Here is a 19,441-nt window from a genome sequence, read left to right as displayed (position 1 = left end):
TTGTGTAATTTATGATGGAGTGTGAAAGGCAGACCAGTTTTCCCACATCTTATCTGCTGATAAGTGAAATATATCAACAACTATGAAGTCCTTTCTGGCTTTCCATGGGTATAAGTTCCTATGTATACTGATGGCATGATTTGCGTAGAGCCCACTCTCAAAAGTTTGTATGGGAGTTCAGTATTTATATATGGAAAGATGTATGTGGGGCTGAGGGTGCGACTGGGGGGTACAGCGCTCCTCTAGCATAAGCAACGTCCTACATTCCACCTTCCAAGGTGTGCGTGGGAGCCAGTTCCTGGTTATTTTTGTCTTTGCAGCCCTGGGTTCTACAAGCTTGAATTCTTTGGCCATTGAATTCAATAAATAAAATGTAATATGTGTTGTTCAGAGATGATAAACTCTGATGTTAGAAGTGGTGCAGAGTCCTGTATTCCTTTATAATTTTTTTATAAAATTAAAAGGCAGACCAAGAGTGATCTCCCACACTTTTAATCTTAGCACTTGGAAGGCAGAGGCAGATGGATTGCTGAGGCCAAGGCCAGCCTGGTCCACAGAGCGAGTTCCAGGATAGCCAGGGCCACACGGAGAAATCCTGCCTCAAAAATAAAATATAAAAATAAAAGATCCGCATTTAAGTGTGTGAGTGCAAGCGCCCTGCCTGCGGAGCTCAGAAGAGGGCGCTGGATCCTCTGGAGCTGCCTGTCATGGTGCCTGACCCTAAGAGCTGGGTCACCTCTTCAACCCCAAGCCTTAGATTTCTCTGTCACAGAAATAAATCGGTACATAAAGGAGCACCTGCCGTGACCAAGAGACATGGGAACACTGACCTGTGCACAGTGGCACAACCCAAATTAAGGAAACATGAGTTTCAGTCGTACTGTGTTGACTCTGAGACACGTGCGTCCATCAGAATGGGAAACAGCTGCATAACTAGCAGTGTTTGAACTACAATTAAACGTTTAATTCTTACAGTTATAACCTGGAACTAAAAACATGATAATTGAAAAGAACCTTTATTTTCATTGACAGGTGAATATAAATTCTCAGTCAAATATGAATTCAGTTATTCATTGCATTGTCAAAATGTTCTCACTTTCCCCATAAACTAATTTTTAGATGTATAGTTTATTGGTCAGAACAAGCCCACAAAAATCAATTTACAAATATTTAAAGTTAAGGATCATGGTCCTATCAGTCTTACATATTCAAGCTTAAGAAATAATCATCAGCCTAAGAAAATGGCAAACTCCCACAGAATAGCAGCCTCCAAACAAGTGTGGGAACATGAGGGGTTCCGACACCCTTGGCCTGCATTGCTTTTGATAAAGCCCTCCAAATAGAGCACAGGATTCTAGTAAATTGAAGATATCAAACCCAGAGCCTTACACATACCAGGAAAGCACCCACCTCTAACCCTGAAATTGACATTTTCTAATTTATTATTTTACAGAATTATTTATACACGAATGCCTGTATTCCTGTACTATCCATGGGGGTAGATAAGGGTGTCGGATCTTCTAGAACTGTGAGGTGTTAGATGGTTGTGAGCTACCATGTGGGTCCTAGTAACTGAACCAGGGTCCTCTGGGACAGCAGCCAATACTAAGGCTACTCCATCTCTCCACATGCCTCACTGAAACTGACATCTTATTAAGCTAATGTAATAAATGCTCTGAAAGTCTGTGAAACTGACTGTAATTACAAGTGTCAGTCCTTAGGATAAATTTTATGAATCAAAACTTGGTAAGTTTTCACTCTTGTGCTCTGGACTTTTCCTTGGTGGTTAAAATAGTGGGCGTGTCTATTGCTACTGTTCGGTTGTGGTTTTAGATCCTTGGCTGATCCCTTCATTACCATGCATTACTTCCTAGGATTTTTCTTTCCTTAATCTTCTTCCTTGCTGCCTCTGTGCTTCTCAGTGACTGATTCCCACATATACAGTGTCCCCCTCGCTTTGCAACTGTACTCATTTACATCAGAGACTCCACAGTGGTTTGTGCCATCTCTGCTCATCTGTCTACAGTAGTCGGATTTAGGACTTTTCCTTTGCGTGGCTGTTGTGAATTTTGTGGAAGCACTCCCAACTGCATAAACGAACAAGAAGACACAAAGACAATGAAAAGGCCTTTCCTTTTCTAATTTCCTAAGAGAAACTAAGGCACAGAAAAGAGGCTTCCCATGCGTCTAGAGTCAGTAATGAAGCCAAGTGACCTATCATCTCACGGCTCTCCTTTCATTGCCTCCTTACTAGGCTAAAAAACAGTAGGAAAATGACAGCTTGGCTTTACTTTTATTTCTGCCGTTCAAACTCCACAAACTTCTTAGAGAAGGAAGCTCTTCTGTGGTCTGGATGTAGGAAAGTGTGTCAGCAGCAAAAGCTTCAGATTGCCAGATTTAGTGAAGACTTTCCTGAAGTATCCAGATGCTGGGGGCACAGAGGCCTGCTCTCGAGCCAGGTCACTGGACTCCTGGGGCTTGTCTGAGGTTACAATGGAGTTCTTCAGGGAGAGGATGGTTGGTTCAGAGGAGCTCCATCTAACCCACACTGCCATGCCCCAATCCTAACAGGGCTTCCATGCTCCTTGGTAGAAGTAGGTTTCCAAAGGAAAATAGGAACTGTGTAGGTCATATGAGGGTCTTCTGTCTTAGTCGGTGATACCACTAGAAACGCTGGCAGGAGCAGAAACAAAGTCAAGATGTTTAGAGGAACTGGGATTTAACTGGCTGGATGCCAAGCAGGGAAGGCTTGAAGTTCTATGCTCTTTGTGCTCAAAGTTTTGGCCACTTTGAAGGACAATCATAATCTCTTCCATTCTTCTTTTAAATCCAAACCACCACTTACCAATCATTAGGGAGGCCCAGCAGATCACAGCTGACATCCCACAGCCGCCTGGCTATCGTCTCATTACGACCTTGGCTAGAGACCCAGGCCAGGTGGCATTCACTGGAAGGGAAACAAGAGAGTTGAGACACAGGGTTAAGAACGGAACTTTCTCTTTGCCTGGTGTAAAGAATATGCTAGGAAAACAATCTAGAGCACACAGGTCCCCAAGGTACTTTATAGGGACAGTGCTATCCTATTTCTTCATTCTCTGATTCTATAGTCTGCATCTCTATGTAGCCCATGCTGGCCTAGAACACTTGCTCTCTGACCCAGTCTGGCTTCAAATTCACGATCCTCCTGCCTCGAGCCACTCCCCTGAAATGCTGGTATTACAGGCACCTGTATAGGTCCATATACTTCAAATGAGCTCAGAAGTCTACCTGTCAAGGCCTTAGACAGTGTCCAGAAGCTAAGATCCTGCTGTTCACATTGGATGCAGAAGGCATTGTCACATGAGTGAACAAGGTTGAGAGCTAGCTAACTCAGTACGTTGAGCACTGCCTGGCACACCTAAAGCCCTGTCACATGAGGACATGGGGAGAGAGGGAGAGGAAGAACAAAACTGTAAAAGTGACAGTGAGGGGGAAGCCATCTTCACAACACCAAACCCACTCTGTAACAATGGTGATAATATTCCATGATCTTGACAATTTCAATTTTCAACACCATTGTGTTAGGTACACATTCAAGCCACAGAAAGGTATTCATATGCCTTCTCTGCATTGCCATAACTCTGCAGGACAGGCATCCAAACTGTACCACCTAGACAATTCAAGGACAATTCTTTCATTCTTTTTTGTTTGTTTGTGGTTCCTTGGATACGACAAAGAAACTGATAAATTGGACTTCCATCAACATTAAAATTTAACACTTGAGCTGGGCATGGTGGCACAGGCCTTTACTCCCAGCACTTAGGGAGGCAGAGACAGACAGATCTCTGTGAGTCTGAGACCAGCCCGATCTACAAAGTGAGTCTAGGGCAGCCAAGGCTAAGCAGAGAAACCCTATCTCAAAAAAAAAAAAAAAAAAAAAAAAAAAAAGACAACAACAACAAAAAATGAAACAACACAACAACACTTGGGTTAGAGGTGTGGCTCCATGGTCGAAGTTCGGGGTTCTATCCCAGCAACATGCTCACACCCACACACACCCACACATACCCACGCACCTCATAAATTAAACATGTTTGAGCTTCAAAGGATATCATTAAAAAGGTGAAATGAAGCCAGGTGCAGTGATGCACGCCTGTGATCCCAGCACTCTGGGAGGCAGAGGCAGGCAGATCTCTGTGAGTTTGAGGCCAGCCTGGTCTACAAAGTGAGTCCAGGAGAGCAAAGGCTACACAGAAACCCTGTCTTGAAAAACAAAAACAAAAAACAAAAAAGTGAAATAATCCACAGACTATGAAAATATATTTGTAAATCATATATCTGACAAAGGAATTGTATCTAGACTATAAAGAACACTAAACGATGAAAAGATAAAACCTAGTTTTAAAATTGGTAGGAGAGCTGAAAAGACAATTCTCCAGTAAAGATGCTGAACAAAGCACGTAAACAAAGCACACAAAAATGCTCAACAACAACACTAGCAGGAGACTGAGTAGGGCAAGCTGCTATTTCATACACAGCAGGAGGGCTAAGACCAGAAGGAGCTGTCCACCACTGTAGAGAAACCAAAACCTTCATATACTGCCAGCAGGAATAGAAAATGGTAGAGCCACTTTGGAAAGCGTGGGAGCTCTTCCACAGCTAAAATAAAATTGCCAATAATTCAGAAATTCCACTATAGACCATTAAAGGATGTCCATATAAAAATTTTCACTTGGGCCAGTACGGTGGTGTATGTCTTTAAGCATTCAGGAGGCAGAGGCAGGAGGATAAGTTCAAGGCCTGCATGGATTGCTTGGGAACTTCAAGGCCAGCCGAGATACAGAGTGAAAACCTGTCTCAAAAACAAACACAAGAGAACAACAAAAACCAGAGCTGGGCATCCTAGCTCACAACTATAATCTCAGCACTCGGGAAGCTGAGACAGAATATCTGCCACAAGTTCCAGGCCAGCCCTGTCTCAAAAACCAAAGTGAAAGCAAGCAAATAATAATAAAAATAAACATTATATCAATGTTCAAAGCAGTATTGTTTAAAAAGCCAGGAAGCAGAACAGTATGTTCATTTTATGTGTGGTATATAAAGGTACGAACATACAATGAAGCGTTCTTTGTAGCTAAAAAGTAATTAATAGTGACATATGCTTTTGCATGGATGAAACTTGAAAACATTATGGTAAGTGAAAGAAGCCACAAAAGGTTCTAGTTAGGATTCCGTTTATGTGGAACACCCAGAATAGGCAAATCCTTAGAGACAGAAAGTAATTAGTAAGTAGAACCAGGCGAGGGAATAGCCACTAAAATAGCCAAGGCCTCTATCAGAACAAACTTCTATGCTCATCTCTAGATACTGATCTACAAGGCTGCTGCTAGACCTTTAAAATGCAGTAAGATTAATATCCACAGCATGAGAAATGTTCCTTAAGAGTCACACATCTGAGCATTTGGGGATTAGAGGCAGGAGGATTAGGAATTTAAGGATTAGGAGCTAAATGGTGTGTCTGAAACTAGCATGGGCTACAAGAGACCGTGTCTATAAATAAATGAATGAACAAATGAATGAATGAATCAATGAACAGGCCAATGTGGTGATGAACACCTTTAGTCCCAGGACCCTGGGAAGCAGAAGCAGGTGGGTTACTGTTTGAGGTCAACCTGGTCTACCTATCAAGTTCTAGGACAGCCAAGGCCTAATGAGACCTTGTCTCAAAAAGTGAAACAATAAAATAAAATCATTCCAATGCACAGAGGTATGTATCTATCTAGTATACAATGCTTTTATAGTTTATGTAGTTCCTGAACTTCAGATCCTTATTTCCAACTATCTGCTATACATTTGTACTTGTGTGGCGGGCAGATATCACACACTAGACACAGTCTCAGGTAGACAGACATCACTTCAGCTGAATAGCCATTCACTTCTTTCTTTCTTTTTTTTTTTTTTTTTTTTTTTTGGCAATAGCAAACTTACCCTCCCATCCAACTTGTCCTCTTTGAAGAGTGGATGGGAAACAATGGAACTAAGACTCAAGACAGAAGACAGGTGATGTCCTCACCCTCCCAAAACAGTTCCCAGCGGGGTGTGTCAGACAGCTGATCGGCCATTCACCATTGCCAGTCTACTCTAATACTGTAGTTCATTTCCATCTGGCTTGCTAGCCAGACTTCATGCCTACTGCCCTGGAATTCAAGATCCATAAGTCTCATGTATTCTTTTCCCATGTCTGTTTCTCATTTCATGTTCTCATCAACCTCCTAGTCCCACAGATGTGAAACTGGGTTAACAAATCCTCTTCCAGCCCCACAGTCAATTAAACATCTACCAAACATTCAGGGCTGCTCTCATGGAAGTTCCATTTTCACTGAAGTTGTCATTACTTGAAACTGGAAACTCTATGTTACTTACTCACTTTTTAAAAATCCTTTTTTCTTTTTTCTTTTTTTTTCCCCCTAAAGCACAGATCATCTTCTACCTCTCTGTTGAACCAATTTCTATGGCTCCTCCACAAGTCTGGCACTATTAGCTCTTTGTCATCTGTTTACTCATCTTTCTGTAGTGAGAATTCGGGAATCTGGGTTTCTTTAAAAAAGAAAAAAAACAGAGATATTTTAAGATTTTGTTTTGTTTTAATCTCAGGTGTGGGGATATGGGGCTGCTTCGGACTGTCTGCAGCAGCTGACTATGATTTGCCTCGTGCTCTAGCAGAGGCGTGGTTTTGTCTACCTGACACTGTGTCTAGTATGTGATATCTGCCCGCCACACAAGTACAACTGTATAGCAGATAGTTGGAAATAAGGATCTGAAGTTCAAGAACTATATACACAGTTTCTGCAGTTCTGGAGTTCTGGAAACACGCAGAGGGTATATAAATGCTAAGGTTCCCATCGTGCTGTTGCTAGGTGGCCATTCAGGGGCGTTGGCCATGGTTTATTAGTGCTCAAAGAAGAAACAAGAAGAAATTAGACTCACGGATCTCTGTGTCTCCCCTCTATTACTCTTTCTCTCCTATCTAGTGCTAGGGGGTGAAACCGGAGGAGGAGTGATAAAGGGTGGGAAAAGGACTAGCCCACATGGAGCAAAGACTGGCTACATCTTTTCAATCTAATGCTACTCACAGCCTCTTCTCTAAAACGAGGTTATTTCAACAATATCATGAAGGTAGGGGTAAAAACACATTTGATCTTATATGATGCATGTGATTTTTCTTTATAAAAATATGATGACAGTCTGTGAAAGGGGCAGGTTTGGCCAATTGGTTATTGACAGCTGAATAGTGGGCATATATGGGGTTAAGATGCCATTTATTCTACTTGTGCATAGGTTCAAAACTTTCTACAATAGAAGTTGAGGCAGAGGCAGGTAGATAGTGAGTGTGAGATCATTCTAGGCTAAAGAGCAAAATTGTGTCTCAAAAAAATAAGTAAGTAAACAGAAAACAGGGCTGGGAGATTAGCCTAGTTGGTAAAGTGTGTGCCTTGCAAGCATGTTAAAAAAAAAAAAAAAAAAGCCAGATGTGGTGGTACCTGCTTGTAATCCCAGGGCAGGGGAGACGGAGACAGGTGGGGTTCTGAGGTTCACTGGCCAATCACTCTAGTTTTTGTGGCACATTTCAAACCAGAGGGAAATCTTGCCTTTCTCTGTGTCCCACCCACTTCCAAAGGTAGACGGCACCCGAAGTCGCCCTTCGGCTTCCACAGGTATAGACACACACGCACCTTCACACGTACAAACGTGTACAACATGCCCCAAAAAAGCAAACATTGGGCAGGGGATAGAGCCTCGATAGAGCCCCCGCCTTAGCGTTGCAAGAAGCCCCAGGCTCCATCCCCAGCTGTTTTACTGAGAAAACAGTAAAATAAAATAGAAAGGAATCCACTGGCACCACTTCCATCTTGAAGATAATAGAGAAATAGAGATTAAATACAAAATAGAATTTGGGTTCCAAAATGGGAAGAAAACAGGATTGACATGAGAGAGAGAACAAAAACAGAGGAACACCATAATTATTAGTATAAAAGATGTTATAAAAATAAAATCAAGCCTAGAAGGTACTAGAAAAAATGAGAAATATCTTTTTTTTTCTTTTTTTCTCTTTCCTCCTCAGGCTTCCGGAGCCCCCACCTTGGTATATAAGGCTCCAGCAATATCTTTTCCCCATTCTTATATTGATAATTGAAAAAAAAAAAAAAAAAACCCTAGAAAGTTGCTTTACTCATCTCATTTGTGACCAGGAAAAACAAGGAAGCAGGAAGCAAAACAGTGTTTTGGAAAGCAAATCTGGCTCAACCCTCACTCAATCCCAATTCTCCAAACCTACATGACCTTCTCACCCTATTAAAAGCAATTAAAATTGGCTGCAACTGATACTGCTTAACTCTGTCGCTTTTCCACACGGGAAAGGGGAACCCCCAAACCCTCTATCACCGCGCTGCTCCACTGCCCCCTCCCCTTCCTTCCAAACTTTCCTCCCGTCTCTCACTTTCTATACTACCTCGTCACGGCTACACTCCCTCCATTCCCCAAGCCCTCCTTCTCTCGTTTTCTACCCAAACTCTTCCGTAGGCCCTTCCACGTTCAATTTGAAGACTTTCAAAACCCCCCTTCACAAAAATGTCTGAAGCCCCCGCCCCTACACACACACACACATCCTCACAACAGGGCTCACGGGAGTCCCGCCCTCCTTGCAACCACAAGCCAGAAGGCCCCTTCACACCCTCAGTCTCTCCTTCCTGATCCTACCAGTCCTCTCAAGCGCTGGATAGCAGCCCCACTCCCCACCTCAGCCTCTTTAATACCCCTGGCCTGGCCCAGCCCAGGGCCCTTGTTTATGCCCCTCCTCATGCTCCCTCTCCTGCGCCCTGGCCCCTGCTCTCTCCCACAGTTGCCATCTCCCCTGCACGCCTTAAAAGATCTTAGGGACAGTTGACAAAAGCTATTTTGGGGAATTTACTTAAAGATTTTAATTTACTGTTATTATTTTATATGTATGGCGATTTAGCTGCATGTATGTCTGTGAACCAGGTACATGCCTGGTACCCGTGGTGAGCAGCCTGTGCGAACATAGCCATCTCTCCAGTTCTGGGAAATATACTTTTTATAAAAAAGCATATCCTGCCAGCCACGGTGGGGCACATCTGTAATCCCAGCACTCAGGAAGGTGGAGGCAGGCTGATCATGGTGAGCTGGAGGCCAGCCTGGTCTACAAAGGACAGCTAAGGCTACACAGAGAGACCCTGTCTCAAAAAACAAAACAAAACAAAACAAAAAAGCATATACTATACCAGACAAACCCAAGTTATTAAGCGGTAACAACCCATCTCAAAGGCAGATGAATTCATACCTGAAGTAACTGCCACTTAGGTTCTCCAGACCTTCCGTTAAGGCACAGTACAGGCTTGTCTGGGCTCCCTGTTGAGGGGTCTTGATGAACAGGAAGAAAAGATTCCACAACCACCTCATAACAGATGAGTGCCGGACCAATTCAGAATGGACAGTGCCAGGGTGGACAGAATACGTTGTCACTCCAGAGCCTGGTGCAGGCAGAGGGGCCATGTCAAGAAGGAAGACAAGATTTGACTTTACCAACTAGGAGGGAGCAGAGCACATGAAGACGCATGTGAGCCCCACAGATGAGCTCTGGGCTCCTGGTGGCATCACATGCACTGTGGACTGAGTTGGACAGATTTGGAACCGGGGGCTGGGAGAGGCTTTCGCTACCCTAGCGTGGCAGGGCCCAGTCACAGCCTCTCAGCAGCTCTTTACACTGTGGGGTATCCTCATCACCCCCTCTCAGTCTTCTTTTCCACTGGCTTCCATGACCCTATGCCTCTTCTAATGTTCTTAACTCTTTAGGTGCTTTAGCTCATTTCTGGATGTCCTCAGCACTTTCTATCCAAACACCAAACCTTAGAATTCTTGTGGCTCAAGCTGGGCATGGTGGTGCTCGCCTTTAATCCCAGCGTTCAAGAGGCAGAGACAGGTGGATCGCTGTGAGTTCAAGGCTAACCTGGTCTACAAAGCGAGTCCAGGACAGGCAAGGCTACACAGAGAAACCCTATCTCGAAAAAAAGTAATTCTCATGGCCCATTAAACTCCCACCTTAGAATTTTTGATGCTCACGCTCCCCTCCCCCAGTTCTTTTTGGCTTAATGTCTAAGCATTGCCTTCCCCCTTTCTCTTTATTAGAAATCCACAGCAGACAATGCTAATGACCTCTGTTTACTTGTGACTAGAGAGTCCCTTTCTCAGGCACATTTTCTTTTTTCTTTAAAAAAAAAATAGTTATGAGTAGGTTGCCTGTATGTATGTATGTGCACCATGTGTGTCTGGTACCCAAGGAGGTCAGAAGAAGGTATAGGATCTCCTGGAACTAGCATTGCAGACGGATGAGCCACCACATGGATGCTGAGAACTGAACCTGAGTCCTTTACAAGAGCAACTGCTCTAAACTGCTAAGCCACCTCCCTAATCCCTTTGTTTGACCCTTTGCTATTAGAGAGATGGCCCCTCCCCTGTGTTTCATACTAATGTCTGCTATTAATTAGTAATTAATAGAAATTAATTAGTATGAAATAGTACTGTCTGTACTAGTTCGCTTGTCACTAGCAGTGAAAAACCCTGACTTGCTTGTGAGGACTGAATGGACTTTGACAACAAGCTGTGAGACAGCTCTCACTGTACCTAGGAGGAACTAAATCTTAGTAATCTCAGTTACTTGCTGCAGGTCAGACAGCAGTAAGCAGTGAGGCCAAGGCTTCCAATCCAAACTCAGAATTCCCGTGTGTCCAGCCAGCTGCCTCCACTATTCAGTAGGAGCTACTCACTAAAACCATTCCCGGTTAACGCTCATGAAAGTGGGCCCTGTCCAGGAGAAAACGGTCCCCACCCACGCTGTGGCTTTTCACTATTTCCCACCGGCTCCTGTCTCCCAGGCTGCTCACTCCCATACCCACCTTTCATCCTCCTGGCCAGTTCCTGAGTGAAGAGAATGTTGGCTAGTTTGCTGTGGCAGTAAGCCAGACCTGCATTGTAGAACCTCTCGCCCTGCAGGTTATGGAAGTGGATCCTTCCCAGATGGTGTGCCAGAGAAGACACATTGACCACCCGTGATGGGGCTGATTCCTTCAGCTTTTCCAGCAGCAAATGGGTCAAGAGGAAGTGACCTGTCGAGAGAAAGTAGGGTTAACAGAGTTGTTCCGCACCTGTGCCTGTGTGGGGACGAGAAAGTGTAGTGGCAAGCCCAGCTCAGGAGGGAGGAAGCTGCCACAGCAGCTGTCAGAGGTGAGACAACACTCAGGAATGAGGCCCACCACGGCAGCGTCTCATTATAAATTAGAGAACAGGTTCAGAGGGGATGTAAGGAACTGGAAACAGCCCAGGACAGGAGACACCCTTATCTGAGGCGTGTCTGTACTAAGGAGGTGAATCCTGTTTCATTTCAACAGAGGTTACCATCCTTCTTTTGAGAGCAGACAGTGACACACATGTGTAACCTTAGCACTCAGGGGGCTGAGGGCAGGAAGATCACGTTGGAAGGTAGTACATAGCAAGACCTTGTCCCCAAAACGAATGAACACAAAGGGCATATAGCCTCTACCTGACCGTAAAGATCACTCGTAATAGCAACAAAGGACTCAGTCTAATCAAGCTGCTCGAATAAAACCCCAACACAAGCCAAATCCAAGTTACAGATTTTAAAAAGTAGGGAGAGGGGTTGGAGAGATGGCTCAGCAGTTAAGAGTGCTTGCTGCTCTTCCGGGGCATCCAAGTTTGGTTCCCAGGACCCATATATGGAAGCCCACAACCACCCCTAACTCCAGCTCCAGAGGCTCTGCTGCTTCCTTTCAGCTTCTGCAGACATGAACATACCTGTAGTATATACCCACACAGACATACACGTAACTGAAATACACACACACCACACACATGCAGAACCTGAAACAGGCTTCATGATTAGCCCTCAACTTTCAGGCATTCTCAACTATTTGTCACGCATGCATGGTTGACTATAGCCCAGAGCCCCAATGATGCCACAGAGAAAGTTCCACCTGACGCCTGAATTTTCTGAACGTGTGGTTCCCTCATGCTTTGGAATGGAAACAAGACTTCTCACCCAAATGGTTCACTCCAATGTGCATCTCAAAGCCATCTGCGGTCTTCGAGTAGGGGCACATCATCACTCCTGCGTTGTTGATTAGAATGTGGAGGTGCTTTTCCTCTGCAGGAAGAGAAAGCAGCCATGGTGTTCACATCTCAGAAATCTTCCTCACAACCCAGGCCTAGGCCTCCAAGGAAGGGCCATGAAAGCAGAGATGGAAGACTTTTTGCCCCCTGTCCCATCCAGTCACTTTGTATTGTTTTGTTTTTAATTGTAAGACTAGGGCTGATTGTCATACACTTTTACAGGGCAAAATTCCATTTTCCACCACAAAATAGCATGTCCAGGCTCTCCAGGACAAGCTCCTTCCTCACTGTTTTGGGAAAGTGTTCCATCAAGCTCCCCCAACAGAAAGACTTCCCAAGATGAGTTAAAAGGATGAGTCAGCAAGAAAAGGATGCTCCATGAACACCCACACTTCTAGGCTTCAGGCCCTCAGAGAACCCTGCCACCTCTCTCTTATAGTTCATTTCCCTGTGAGATTTGTAACTTAGAGTGTAAACTCCCAAGGGTGGAAGTCGTTTTCCTTAAAGGGGTCTAGATCTCTGGGTGATGGGGGTGGAACATACCTACTTTTGGTGAGACATCACAGCTTTCTAAAACATGTCACTGCACTTATTTTTTGAGAGAGAGAGAATATATGACATGGAGTATGTGTGCAGTAAGAGGACAAGTTGTGAGAGTTAGCTTTCTCCTTCCACCATGTGGGTCCTGGAGATCAAACTGGGGTCATCAGGCTTGGCAGCGAGCACCCTTACCTGCTGAGCCATCTTGCTGGCCCCGCGGTTTTTAAATTAAAATTCTCTGTCACTTAGTAGAATGATTTCAAGATGTCAGCTTGGGCTCTAACTTCTTGCAGGTCAGCACCCTTTCTTCCTCAATCTAGACTCTAAGTGTGTGGGTTGAATGAGATGCTTCCCATCAATGTTGGTCCCCATTTGGGAGCCGTGTGGAGCGAATGAGGTAGTGTGGCCTTGCTGGAGGATGTATGCTCTCTGTCTTGCTTGCTGCTCAAGATGGGAGCTGTCATTTGCTCCTGCTGCCATGCCTTTGTTCTGCCTTCTGGAACTGTATTATCATAGCAAGAAAAAAGTAACCAACATACCAAGAGATGGTAAGCTACTTTATTATGTCACTGAGGTGGTGGCCAGGGTTTTATTTTTCTTTTGGTATTTATTTTTCTTTTGGTATATCGTGGACCAAAAGGCTCTCTGTGAACCTCAACCTTCTCTATATCTCCAGCTCTCAAGGGCTTTCAGCCTCAGCATCTTCCTATCCTGGCATGGGTGTTTATGAGAGACCCTACAAGCCCATACTGAGTTTTGATATTCCTGCGACAGTGTGGACTTTAGCTCTTGCTCAGTGTTGTGATTTTGGGGCCCTGTGGTGGTTTGAAGGAGAATGGCTTTGATGGGCTCAGATATTTGAATACTTGATCCCAAGCTGGTGGAACTCTTTGGTCAGGATTAGAAGGTGTGGCCTTGTTGGAGAAGGTCAAGAGCCCACTCCACATCATTACCAATTACCTATTTCTGCCTTGTGGTTGTAGGTCAAGATGTGGCCTCTCAGCCACTGCTCCAGCACTACGCCTGCCTACCCTCTGCAATGCTCCTCGATGTGATGGCAACAGACTCTAGTCTTCTGGAACAGTGAACCCCAAATGAAACTACTTCCTTTCATCAGTTGCCTTGGTCATGGTGTCTCAACATGGCAATAGAGAAGCAACTAAAACAGGCTCTCTTTTTGTTAGTGCATCCTGAAGATGCCCCAATGATCAAAATATAGTCTTTGTCTCTACTCACCGGCTAAGAAGTCCTTGACAAAGGCTCGAATAGACTTGGTATCAGCAAGGTCCAGTTTCCGCACCAGGACCTGACTGTTCCCTGTGGTGGCTTGGATGTCGCTAGCCACCAGTTTCCCCTTTTGCACATCCCGGCAAGCTAAATATACACGGGCTCCTGTCAACCAGATAAAGGAAAAATGACCAGCTCTGTTTTCACGTGGTTTGAGAGACTGAACCCAGGTGCTGAATGCTCCCGACATTGTACAAAGTAGGAATGTCTATCTCTCACTTCCCAACAGTGGTATCTGAAGAAAATTAGCAAAGAAAAAAATGGGATTTAGGAGGTACCCGGAGCGTTCTTACAGTGAGCGTGACCATCACTGTGAGGGGCAAACTATCAGCCCAGGCAAGTTGGGAGCAGGCGCACTTGCCTCTTTGGGCCAGCTCTCTAGCTGTCTCCTTCCCGATGCCTGTGTTAGCGCCGGTTACTATGGCTACCTTCCCGGGAAGCTGGACAGTAGATGTACACACCCCACTGGACAGCATTTTCCTAGAGACATAAGAAAACACATCAGTTCTTCATTATCCATTCCTGCTGAGGGCCCCTGCAATGCCATCAGCCTTCCCATCCCAAGGCTGAGCTTGCTTTTGTTTCTTCCAATGGTATTCTTTTATAAGCTTAAGTTGAAAAATGACAAGATGACGAGATGTCTTAGCAGTTAAACATGTGCACCTCTAAGCCCGCCAGCATCAGTACAACAACAGGACCTGAGTGATGGAAAGGGAGAAGTGACTCCCCAGAGCTGTCCTCTGACCTCCACATGTATGCCGTGGCACACACGTGTGTACCCACCCCAACATACAATAAAACACACACATACGGAAGAAATAAATGTTAAAAAGTTAAAAGCAAAGAAAGAAGGTAGCCTTCTCCTCTTAAGTCAGGTATAATCTTATTAATCGGGAGATAGGCGAATGGAGTTCAAGGCCAGCCTGGACTACATAGCAACTGTCTCAAAAAGGAAAACAAAAATTTTGTGCTCTTGCTTAAGGACAAAAAGTGAAAGCATTTTAAAAGCAAAAGTTAGATCTGGCTGGGTGTGGTAGCTCACTCAGGAGGCAGAAGCAGGCAGATTTCTTGCGAGTTCCAGGACAGCCAGGATGATGTAGAGAAATGCTGTCTCAAAAAACTGAAAAAAACAATCAGAAAAAGTTAGATCTTCTTCCCGAAGCATAAGATGTGGCTGAGTGTTTACTCAGGTGTTTTTGGCTCAGGAAACCATAAGACTCAACCAAGCAGAGGAAAGTTGGTCTTTGCATGCCAATCTGTACCAAACAGCATTTTGTAATCTCAAGAATGGTTAGTCCAATTCAAAGAGTAGAAACATAAGCTTATGAATCTACGTCAAAAATAAGAAAGAGATCACACACTCACACATTTTTTAAAAACTACATTTAAGAATGGGACAAGGGTTGAGAATGTAGCTAGGAGTAAAAGTATGTACATGGCACGTGCAAAGCCCTGTGTTTGATGACTAAAGTCACACATTAACAACAACAGAAACTGTGACAAATAGCATTTTATAATCTTGAGAATGGCTAAATCAATTCAAAGAGTAGAAATCATAACCTTATTATTCTAAGTAAAACATACACACACACATTTTTAAAATACATTTAAGAATGGGACCAGGGTTGGAAATACAGCTTGGAGTACAAGCATGTACATAGCATGTACAAGGTTCTGTGTTTGATTGCTAAGGTCACACATTAGTACTAGAACAACAATAACCACAACTGAACCGAGTTATACAGAATGAGTGAGGATCGTGTCTTGACTAACTGGAGTCCTTGCTCCTATGCTGCATGCTGCAGCAGCCCTCCCATATGGATAAAACCCAACCCTCCGGTTTTCCTTCTCTCTTTACAATCTTGGGACTAAAAGGATCTGTTGACTCAGAGGTAAGTTTTTAACGAGCATTTCAACCTATTCCATTGAACTTGCTAAGTGCAAGCAGCTTCTGCAAACTAACTTGTGTTGCCCAGTTGAACCTCACTCCTCAGAGACCAAGGCCCCTTGCTCTGTCTCTCACATCCCTTCAGACTGAGCTTTCACACTGATAAATCCTGGGGACCAGTAATTGGCTCTTTTTCCATAATCGGGGAAAAACAAAAATGACAACTATGAAAGCCCAACTCTAGCCCCATTCTCACAAGCTAGCTCTCACAGGGATAATAAAGGTCTTAGAGGGGCTGGAGAGATGGCTCAGCGGCTCAGAGCACTGACTGCTCTTCCAGAGGACCAGAGTTCAATTCCCAGCACCCACATGGCAGCTCACAACTGTCTGTAACTCCCGTTCCAGGAGATCTGATACCCTCACATAGACATACAAGCAGTCAAACACCAATAAGATAAAACTAAATTTAAAAAAAAAAAAAAAAAAAAAGGTCTTAGAGTGTTCTCTTCCCAGACACATTTCCCTGGGCACAGTTCTGCTTCAGATTTTTGTTCAGATTCTATACGGAAATGAAGCTCTTGTGGTAGAAAGAAATCTATGTTTTCACCTGAGTACAAGGCCCATCTGTGCCTATGTGGGAACAGGGAGTATTCAGAGATGGGGTAAGACATACAAATAAAAAGAGGCTACCAGGGAGAGAAGGGAAAGTAAAGTAAGAAGAGTGGGAAAGCAGTCTTGATAAACCATTTACCATGGTAAGAAATGACAGGAGTTGCTGGCACAACCTCAGGTCCAATAGGAACTATAGGCCAAACAACCAGAGAGAAGGGGGCATTTATTACTGGTCCGCTGTCACTCCTGGTGATTTACCCAGAACCAATCAGCGGGCTGCCCCTTCTGTAGCCCGCCGCTGATTCTCTGATGGTTTTGTGGCCAGCTTTGAGCTGATCTGACACCTGGTCAAGAGACCATTTCGCCTTCTTTCACCCCCGTCACCCGCCCCCCCCCCCCAATCCTTACAAGTCTAAATCAGACAAAACCACACACCCTTACTCCGAAGGCAAAAGAAAGCAATCTCCCCCTTTCAATTCTCTCTAACACCTGGACGGAGAAGTGAGCGACAGCAACGAGAGAGCATGCAGTGGGGCCACAGACAACCCTGCGGGCTTCGGGATCAGACAGCAAAAAGTGCAAGCGCTCGGTAGTATCTCAAGGGCTGGAAGGAAGGGACTAGACAAAGGCTGGTTCAAAGCGTGGGAGCGGAGGAACTAGCTTTCACGGCTGCGCCCCTGGTTAGGGTCTGAAGCCCGCCATGCTCTCCGCCTACCCCAGAGCCAGAAGCAGGTGGTGCTGGAGGAAATAAGGTCGGCCAGAAAGAGCAACACAGGTTGCTGGGGACCGGAGCCCTTTCGCGACCACCTGAGGTCTGGCGTTTCGCCATGCCCACATCCAAGGTACCAAGATCTCGCCTGAAGTCCACTAAACTCCAGATCTTGGCTATCTAAATAACTCCTTGTAGAGTTTTCCTAGTCTTTTTTCGGCGGTTGGGGTGATGGTGGCGGAGACGAGCTTCAGTGGGAATTCTTGTCCTCTCTGAAAGACCTAGCAAGAAAAGGCAATACATTCTCACAGACCTGATTTTTGGCGTGGCCAAGTACAGGATGAAGGGGAGACATAGCAGTAGCAGGATCCCAACCATCTCAGCACCACCGTAGCGCAGTGGAGATTGATCTCCAAAGCGGCTGGCCGATTATGGCTTCTCTTTCCAGGACACACCCCTGTATAATTGCAACCGCTCGGGAGCAAAGCCCTCTGGGAAATGTAGTTCAGGATTTGGCTGCCGCGGTACAGTCAGGGTAATGCTTCTGAGCACCATGAGAAGTTGGATAACACAACACTGTAGCAGCAGTCTCAAATGGTCCAGGGCCTAGCCCCTGTAGGATCATTGAAACAGCCCTTCTGCCGCCCGCTAGCCACTAACGATTCTTTGGAAATCTCCCCTGTCTGCTATCTCCCTGGGGCCCCACGTCCAGTGCTTGATTCAATTTCCCCCAATCATTATTAGGAAATTGCCACATTTTGTCTGGGAAATAACGTCTGGAAAGTATTCTGAGGCCATTACACAGGACAGGATCCGTTAATCTGAAAGTTGGTGAGGTGGAAGATGTCCTTCCTCAGAGACTACCTTTGCCTTAATGGGTCAAAGCAAGTAAGACCTCCCCCAGAGAATCACTGTTGTATCTGCTTTCAACTATGATGGTATCCATCCTAATTTCCCAAGTACTTGATCATTACTGATAAAATAAATAGCTTTTGTTTTGTTTTGTTTTGCATTCTGTGTCATATGTTAATCCTCAAGGTAGCAATGAATTTCTCCGACTGGCACAGTTGGTTTTCTCAGTTTATGAAAGTATTTAATGCCATCTTGAACTAAGGCCAGGAACATTTCTCTAGGAAATAGATAAACAACCTGTTCCAACTTTTCTTTCATTTGAGGTGTATTTTGTAGAAATAAGTAAGTATGGATTATCATGTCTAACACGTTTTAACAAGTCACTAATCTATCTGTGATTTTCCACCTACACTAATGGTTTCTGGTTCTTTTGCATAATTAATTTCCATTTCATTGGAAGACACCTGTTCAATGGTCTGACTGGGGAAGAGGTGCCATTACACCATACCTATTCTTAGAGATTTAGCATTAGATTATCTAGTATTATTATCATCAGCTTTTGTCACTTTCTTGTCATTGTGATGTCTAGTATTTGGCAAGCAGCCCCTCACAGCTCACTGGAAGGTTGTAGAGAATAGAGAATGCTTTGGCAGTTGAGAACAGGGGTCTCCTGCTCTAGAGATCAGTAAGGGCCTCTTTGAGAAAACAGCATTTGAGCAGAGGCCTCAGGGGAGGTCAAGATTAATCCACCTTAACACACAGGAGTAGACAGTGAGAGAAAAAAAAAAAATCCCCCTACCATCAAAGGGCTCAGTGTAAGGTAAAACAGCCAGGAAAAGTATGCCCTGGTCCTGACTTGACCCCAAGCCCAACACCAGGGTTAAGAAAAATAATTCCTCCAATCCCTGAGCTTGCCCCAAGATCAGGCCACAAAATTCCCACCAATCGTAGGCCAGCCTGAAAAGCTCTCCCAGAACCTCCTTTCCCCACTCTCCCACAATAAACCCTATATAAGCCTGCATCTGCTCAGTTCCCAGCTGCTTTTCACCCTGGCAGAGGCAGCTTGCTCAGTAGTAGAGGTTTTCCTCCCCCAACTAATCTCTTGTGTGAGGTTTGTTGTGCAGTGCGGCGTTGTGGTATTCCTTGTCTCCCAGTTGCCAGGATACCTCATGGAGCGGAGCTGTAACACTTCCGCTGGAGAGACCTTCGCTCACAGGCTATTTGAGCAGAGCTGTAACACTTGCACTGGGGAACCTTCCCGGAGAGGAACCATAACATTTCTTCTGTTGGAGAAGTCGTTCCCTTCGGAGCGATAACACATACATTCAGAACTTGGGAAAAGCAGGTAGAGTGCAGCAGACCTCAAGGGCAAG

At 44.8% G+C, this 19,441-nt stretch overlaps 1 protein-coding gene across 1 annotated transcript; it reads right to left on the bottom strand.

The window, feature by feature from the left end:
• Positions 1-1,000: 1,000 nt before the first annotated feature.
• Positions 1,001-17,652, bottom strand: Rdh11 (retinol dehydrogenase 11). The gene is made up of 8 exons (XM_055595499.1): positions 17,530-17,652; positions 14,369-14,487; positions 13,957-14,112; positions 12,110-12,214; positions 10,950-11,159; positions 9,338-9,527; positions 2,846-2,947; positions 1,001-2,673 (listed from the first exon to the last, which is right to left on the bottom strand). Exons 1-8 carry the CDS (start codon positions 17,592-17,594, stop codon positions 2,649-2,651), a joined length of 972 nt encoding a protein of 323 aa, XP_055451474.1. The 5' UTR covers positions 17,595-17,652; the 3' UTR covers positions 1,001-2,648.
• Positions 17,653-19,441: the final 1,789 nt, after the last annotated feature.

This window comes from Psammomys obesus, unplaced genomic scaffold, assembly GCF_907164565.1.
Source record: "Psammomys obesus unplaced genomic scaffold, mPsaObe1.curated_primary_1811, whole genome shotgun sequence".
NCBI lineage: Eukaryota > Metazoa > Chordata > Mammalia > Rodentia > Muridae > Psammomys > Psammomys obesus.
This window is presented reverse-complemented; position numbering and strand designations above follow the sequence as displayed.